The following is a 7,359-nucleotide window of genomic DNA, read 5'->3' as shown; positions in this document are numbered from 1 at the left end:
TTTTCATTGTAACGATTGAAGTTGTAATGAATACCGCAATGAATACATCAATTTTCGACGCAAACACTATTGTGTTGAGTTTGGAGGATACTGTAGGCAGTATCCTATAGTTGTGTACAAAAGTCTCCCCATACCATCAAGAATATGTATGCTAAAACTTGAAGGATCTGGAATCCCCGCATTTAAATTGTCCAAAAGAGTATCCTCCTCCTTCGTCATTGGGTTCATCTTCAACACATCACACTTGGCTTCTTAATTGTCGGGGTAAAATTTGATGGCATCTTCAACTGTATGCACATGTCCAGGGACCACAATTATATCTGCAACATTTTTATTCTTCTTCTTTTCTTCTGTGTATGGGGTCTTAACGTGTTGTGGCCTCTTCGTAGGTCTTTTGCTTGGGGCCCTAATTTTCTTTGGCGGGCTCTTATTTGTGGCTACTTTCTCTTCTTCCTTTTGCACATCATTCATTAGGTCTTTCACAATCTTATCCATCTACTCAAGCACGTCCTTTGTGGCTATTTTCTCCTCGGCCTGCAAATCCTCTACTCCTTTATTTTCCACATGGTGAAACTCATCTCCAAAATTGTTTCCAACACTTACTTTGTCTTCAAATTGAACTTCCTCCTTAACTTCCTCCTCAACTTTATTCTTCATGGGGTCTTCCTCCTTAACTTTATTCTTATGTACAACTTCCTCCTCAACTTCTTTCCCAAGGTCATCTTCATCCTCTCCCTTATCATAATCCTGTACAAAGCTTGCTCGTGAATGGTGTTCCACCTCAGCTGCCCGTGGCTTCAACTTACTATTTTGTGTAATTTTCTTCTTAATATTTTTCCTTCAGCACCACCGGGTCTATAACATCAGCATTTCTTCCAAAAAGATTCCACTATTCTGTTGAGTCTGCTAATCTCAATCATGAATGCGTTACAATATATACTCTTCTTGTGTTTTGTGGTACAGAGTAATCGTCTGCAAAATTTAGCAGAATTTCTCCAGAACATGAGTTGCTTCTCAATGGGTAGAGCCTCCACCTCATCTTACTTTTCAAAAGAATCATCAATATGCTTTGCAATGATCTGAGATTTGTAAGAGATTAATATAAATTAGGATTTGACATAACATGGAAATTGTTTACAAGTAACATGAAGTGAGTTAGACTTAATAGAAATAGAACTAGACTTAACAAAAAATAAATTAGACTTAACATTAATTAAATTAGATTTATCATGAACGGATATAGACTTAACATGAACTGAAGTTAGACTTAACAGAAATTAAATTGGACTTAACATGATATTAGACTTAACAGGAACTGAAGTTAACAAGAAATTGATTTAGACTTAACATTATTCAAAATTGGACTTAACATGAACTGATATTTAGACTTAACATGAACTAAAATTAGACTTAACATGAATCAAATTGGACTTAACATGATACTTACATAGACTATTGAGTAATTCTTCTTGGCTTCCTCATTCTTCACCTTTCTCTTTGGTCTCTTCCCACTGACAAGGCCTTAAGGCTTACGAGGCATAATTTCTTTCCTCGATACTGGGGGTGGCAATCTTCTACCTTTGAGACTTGAGCCCTCATCAATCCTCCCATGAGGCTTCCTCACTGGGTATTTTGAGAGACAAGGCACAACTTCCACAATAGGCTTCTGAACTAAATTTATTGAAGCTCCTTTTGCCTTTGCCGTAATTGTCCCATTCCTTAAAGAGCCTACTTTCTCACCATCTACTACACAATTTGTCATTGGAGGTCTGAATCTGTCGTTATAGGCATCTCTTTATGTCAGTCATCTCGTAGTAACAAAGCTGTAAAAAATATCATCACCATTTCAACAATTACAAATTGACCATATTCACCTTTAACATTAAAAAAATAGGCTTAACATGAAATAACTTACACATAACATTAAGTGATTTAGGATTAACATGAACTAAATTAGCCATAACATGAATCAAAATAGACTTAACATGGAACTTACGGGTATTAGTGGCTTGCATCCGGGGATATATATATATGTAATCCTTGGCTTCTTCAAGCACTCCAAAGCAACTTTAACGCCTCTAATAATTTTTGTATAAATGAATTGACCCAATGCAACTCTTTTCACCCTCTCAATGCTATCCACTATACTTGAGTAATAGCATAGAGATACCTTCCCTGCTTCTGGAGCACCATATTATCGAGCACTGATAAAGAATTTACAGCAGAACAAAGTCTTGCATATCCTTCTTTTCTTTTGATTCTACAAGACTTTCTAATAGATCTTTAACATATCTTCGAAGGCTAATTGGTGTTTTCCCTTCTTTTCCCTTCCCCCGCTCTTTAGTTTTGAAAGGTTTAGCAAAATATTCCACCAATATTTTGCATTTGGAGTCCCGATTGGTACAAATAATTTTCCCGTCAATTGGAAAAATATGATTATGGACCCTATCTAAGTCAAAGTTAACAATTTTTATTTCCCAGTTTTGCATCATGGATAGAAAATGTTTCATTATCAACATCATAATAGCTCAACACCAGCTCAAGTGTTGGACGATCAAGTGCATGAGTGACAAATAGAATATAGTGCTCAAATATAGATCCACAATATGCATCCCTATGCCACTAACATATCTTTAGGACAAGACGCTTCATAAATTCATAATAAGCCCCAATAATGGCAGTTGGCCTAATTTCTGCAGCATCACTAACTTTTTTCCTGAAAACAAATTCAAATTGTACAAGTTGAATTAGACTTAACATGAACTGATATTAGACTTAACAGAAACTGACATTAGATTTAACATGGACTGGCATTAGACTTAACATGAATCAAATATGACTTAACATGAAATTAGAATTAACATGAACCACAGTTTAGATAACATGGAAATCAGTTTAGATAACACGAACCTCAGTTTAAATTGGATAACATGCAAAGGCGTTAAGTTCTTTAATTAAGAAAAAAAACCTAGCAGTTACTTCTTTTTAGGGTTGGATTCGTTGGAACCATCCTTTGCTGGTCTTCTTTTTTGGCCTCGACCTCGTACTTCATCCCTTCGCATGACCAAAAGGGCCTTCAATGCTTCCTCCGTGCTTTCAATCCCAGATGATTCACGATATTCAGCGTCCCTTCCATTCCCAGATGATTCACGAAGCGCGCCCGATGACTATGATTTGGCTTCATCTTTCTCCTGCCGTCCACCGCGATGAACGACTTCGAAATCGTTAATTAATGCTTCCTTCGACGATATTTTCATAGCAAAAAGTCCTAACCCAAGATTGGAAATCTAGATGGCAGAAATAGAGTTTGGGAATTTTCGGTGGCTCCTCAACAGTAGAAGAGAAAGAGGGAGAGAGAGTACTTGAGTGGGGGAGGAGGAGCAGTTACCAAGTTCGATCAAATCAGAGGGTGGGATTGTAACTTCAACTAGGGTTTTCTCTCTCTTAGCAACTTTGAGGCCTTAACACAAATACACAATGTATTTGGGGCTGAATCACATGGCCCAAAATACAGAAGGTCAGGTCAGATGGACTTCCAATATTTAGGGCATTGACACAATTTTCCCTATTTTCTAATATGACCTCATGGAGGAGCTCTCTTCCACATCTCATTAAACAAGGAAAAAGAATTTAATTAAATTCTAGCAAATTTTGCTATAGGACTAGGAGCTCGGTTTTCTACGGCTGTGTGAAACTTTAATTGATTATATAGAATTTAGCATAACATGCTTGCCCTCAATCAACACCATAGCACTTTATGCTTGACACATCTAGTGGCCATCTGAATAATAACTTTAGAGTCTCTCAGCACCCAAAGTTTACCCGCACGTAACATAGAATATATCAACAAATCCATTCTATTATCCTTTTAGCTGAACAAATGGCGAGATTGGCATCATTCCTTAATTATTTTCTTTCTCTTTCAAAGAATCAAGTTTGCATGATTGTCCCTTTATTAGAGCAAAACTTAACTTAAGCACATCTCGTCCGAGTGACCATCAATCAAACCATCAAATTTGACATTATATGATTCCATAATTATTTTTGAGCCCCTGTCTAACAATATCAGGGTTGCCAATGATAAAATGTGTAGATATCAGTTTCCATCTACGTATCGAAGTCCCATCTACATCCTAAGCATTGAGCCGCCTCTCATATTCTATTTCTTCCACACCTATACTGCTCACCATATTAATTAAAAACTCAATTGATGCAATATGGCTGCCAAAAACGACATCATTCCTTAGCTAGCTTCCGTATAAACAACCCATTATAACATATAAAAACTCTAAAAAAGAGAACAATATTCATGTTCATGATGGTTTAAGAAAATTCAAAAACTCTCCAAAAATATAAGTCAGGACAATTCCACATGGAAATTCTCCAGCAATGCATACTTTCAGAGCAAATCAAATTCAAACAGCCCCAAAACTGGGATTACTAAATATCAACATCACTTAAAAATAGAATAAAAGGAAAAAAATAAAATAAGAACAACACAAATCTGTAAAAGATCAGTTAGACAGGGAGTTCTATGGAAAAGTTACATAATAGAACAAATTTTTACTGTAGACCCAAATGAACTTTTAATTACCAAAATCGACCGTTTTTTTTAATTATCAAAATCGACCCGTTTTATGCCACGTAGGCTTAATCTCGTTTCCTAATTAGTCGGGGTTGCCAACCCCGACTGTTTAGGGCATTACAAATCGGGTTTTAAGGCTTCTAATTGGGGTTTAACAACTTCTAAACAGTCGGGGTTGGCAACCCCGACTAATTAGGAAACGGGATTAAGCCTACGTGGCATAAAACGGGTCGATTTTGGTAATTAAAAAAAAACCGGTCGATTTTGGTAATTAAAAGTTCATTTGGGTCTACAGTCAAAATTTGTTCCTCCATAATATTACGTTACATTATCCCCCTTGAGAAAAAGCCCCGGCTCGCGCTTTCTCATCTCTGAAAATGCTCCTAAACCCTCGCCTGCTCCCTCGTTTCCTCTCAACTTCCCTCTCAATCTCAAAAAACCCTAGAACCACCAAAACCCTAAAATCTCAGCTAGCCATATCAATCCCTCCCCGTCCTCCCCCAATCTCCGACGACCCCCAGATCCAGATCCCCCTCGAGAAGCTCTTCGTCCCCCCCGCCGTCGGCGCTAGGGTTTTGAGAGGCTCTAACATCGTCCTCGGTCCTTACGCTAGAGATGCTCAGGTGACGGCGGCGGAGTTCGTGAAGAGCAGCACGAAGACTGAGGAGTGCCCTGCCGATGGATTGCCGGAGTTTGCGCTCGTTGGGAGGTCGAATGTTGGCAAGTCTTCTCTTCTTAATTCGATCGTGAGGAGGAAGAAGCTTGCGCTTACTTCGAAGAAGCCTGGTCAGTTGGGTTTCAAATGCTTTGTTTGTTTTGTATTTTGTATTGTGAGATCAATAGGATAAAGAGTCATCAATTTTTTCTGGGTTATCTGCATTTTAGTACCCCATAGTTTGGGGAAAGTGTGGAACAAAGTCAGGGCTTTGGGGTATCAAATTGTCAAACTAACATCAATTTGAAAACTTTGCGATATCAAATTGTTATAATAGAACTTTCAGGGTATTAAAGTTAAGAAAGGTGAAACTTTAGGGGCACTAACGTGCAAATAACTAATTTTTGGTTGAAAACCCTTAGATTAGGTCCTTAGGACAAAATTTTGTATTGCATTTTTGGGATCATTGAGAAGATAAGGGGTTTTATCGATGATTATGGGCACTTAGATAATGCCTAACTGATGGAGGATAACCACCTGCAACCATTTATGACAATGAAACAGATACGGAAAGTTGTACAGAAGTTCTGCAGAATCAAATTAACAGGACATAGAATGCAACTTTTGGGGAGAAATTGAACAAGTACTAAAATAAAAAATTGGCTGTCTATTGAAGATCAACTTGGTTTTGTGATAAGAAGGCATGTAATGGAAAATACTCATTAAGCAGTTAATGAGAAGTTCTAGAGATGAAAGGCATCTGCATATAGTTATATTTATCGGGAGAATGCTCTTAATAGTACTGTATATTCACTGTTTTTGACCTTGACAAAATGCAAAGAATGTCCAATTGTATATTGAGACACGAAAGACATGCCCAAAAGAAAACACTTGTGTATCAATCATGCTCATTTTGAAGTCTGCCTGTAACCTTACGTTTAATAGTTGCCATTGCTATTTTCTGATAGCTTATGAGATGTTCTAATCATAATTTGGGATTTCAACTTGTCTACACTTATGGAGTAGCTCCAAAATACTTGCTCTTTTTAAATAATAATAATGTATTACTTTTTGTTAAAATGTTCGAAAGGGTACAATATATTTCTGGGAACTGTATTTAAAGATTCATACTTATTCCTTATCATCTTCTAAAGAGTCCAATTTATTTTTTGGCCATATCGAATCAGCAAGTTGATGTTTTATCTGTGAACAACTAGATAAAAGAAACCTATTTGCTTATTTAAAGGCACATGCTGATAGGTAGGAAAATGTGCAAATTCAAGTGAGATATATACTATTAAAAGCCAATCTTAGCAAATAGCACTAAATGCATAGATTCAGAGGCCACCAGATGATGATGTGCCTGAATTTTTGGTATGGGTATGAATAAAATTATTTAGTCTCATGCAATAGTGTATTCTTACAGCCTTGCTTGGCCTTTTTTTTCTCCTGGGTATGATTTGAACTGTAGTATTGATGTGATTCATTTATAATAATTTTTTCCTTGTCTATAATAAATGATTTCCATGATCTCGTTCCCATATATTGTTGGCTGAAATTGCAGGAAAAACACAGTGCATTAATCACTTTCGGATAAATGATAGCTGGTACCTGGTGGATTTACCTGGATACGGGTCAGTCTGAAACTTAGCTTTAGATATTAGTTGATCTTTATCCTTATTTATATTTTACACAGAGTGCTCGAAGTGAATCTTTATTATTTCTGAAAAGAGAAGAAGAAGAAAGTCTCTTTTTCCTGCATATTTGCTCTATATTGGGTTGCACACAGCTAATCTTTTTAAATAATGATTAAGTATTGTTAGATTACGATCAGCAAGCAAAAAAACATTTTATCTGAATATTAGACTTTAGGATATTGAAGATCTGATTACCATGATAAAACCTATGACTTGAACTATGACGTGTTTATTAACTCGTAAAAGCTGAGTGAATACCTTATCCACCATGAATTACAGTTCCCTAGGAAGTATGGATGGCAACATGAGACACATATGTGACAAAGAGATGTGATATAGTGATTGTTTAAACTATAGGATATGGCGAGGCGATGATATGATCTTGAAACATAATTTAGGCCAGTACATAGCATGGGTTAGTG

The 7,359-nt window shown here is 36.7% G+C and overlaps 1 protein-coding gene across 1 annotated transcript in view; it reads left to right on the top strand.

Moving 5' to 3' along the window:
• The window catches only part of LOC109850417 (GTP-binding protein At2g22870), a 10,074-nt gene continuing 7,647 nt past the window's right edge, over positions 4,933–7,359 (top strand). Inside the window, exons 1-2 of the mRNA XM_020420438.1 lie at positions 4,933–5,371; positions 6,805–6,874. Coding sequence (XP_020276027.1) covers positions 4,963–5,371; positions 6,805–6,874 — 479 coding nt within the window. The 5' untranslated portion in view covers positions 4,933–4,962. The remainder of the gene's footprint in view (positions 5,372–6,804; positions 6,875–7,359) is intronic.

This window comes from Asparagus officinalis, chromosome 1 (genome assembly GCF_001876935.1).
Source record: "Asparagus officinalis chromosome 1, Aspof.V1, whole genome shotgun sequence".
Lineage (NCBI taxonomy): Eukaryota > Viridiplantae > Streptophyta > Magnoliopsida > Asparagales > Asparagaceae > Asparagus > Asparagus officinalis.
Note: the sequence above shows the minus strand (reverse complement) of the source record. Positions and strands in the feature narration are given on the sequence as shown.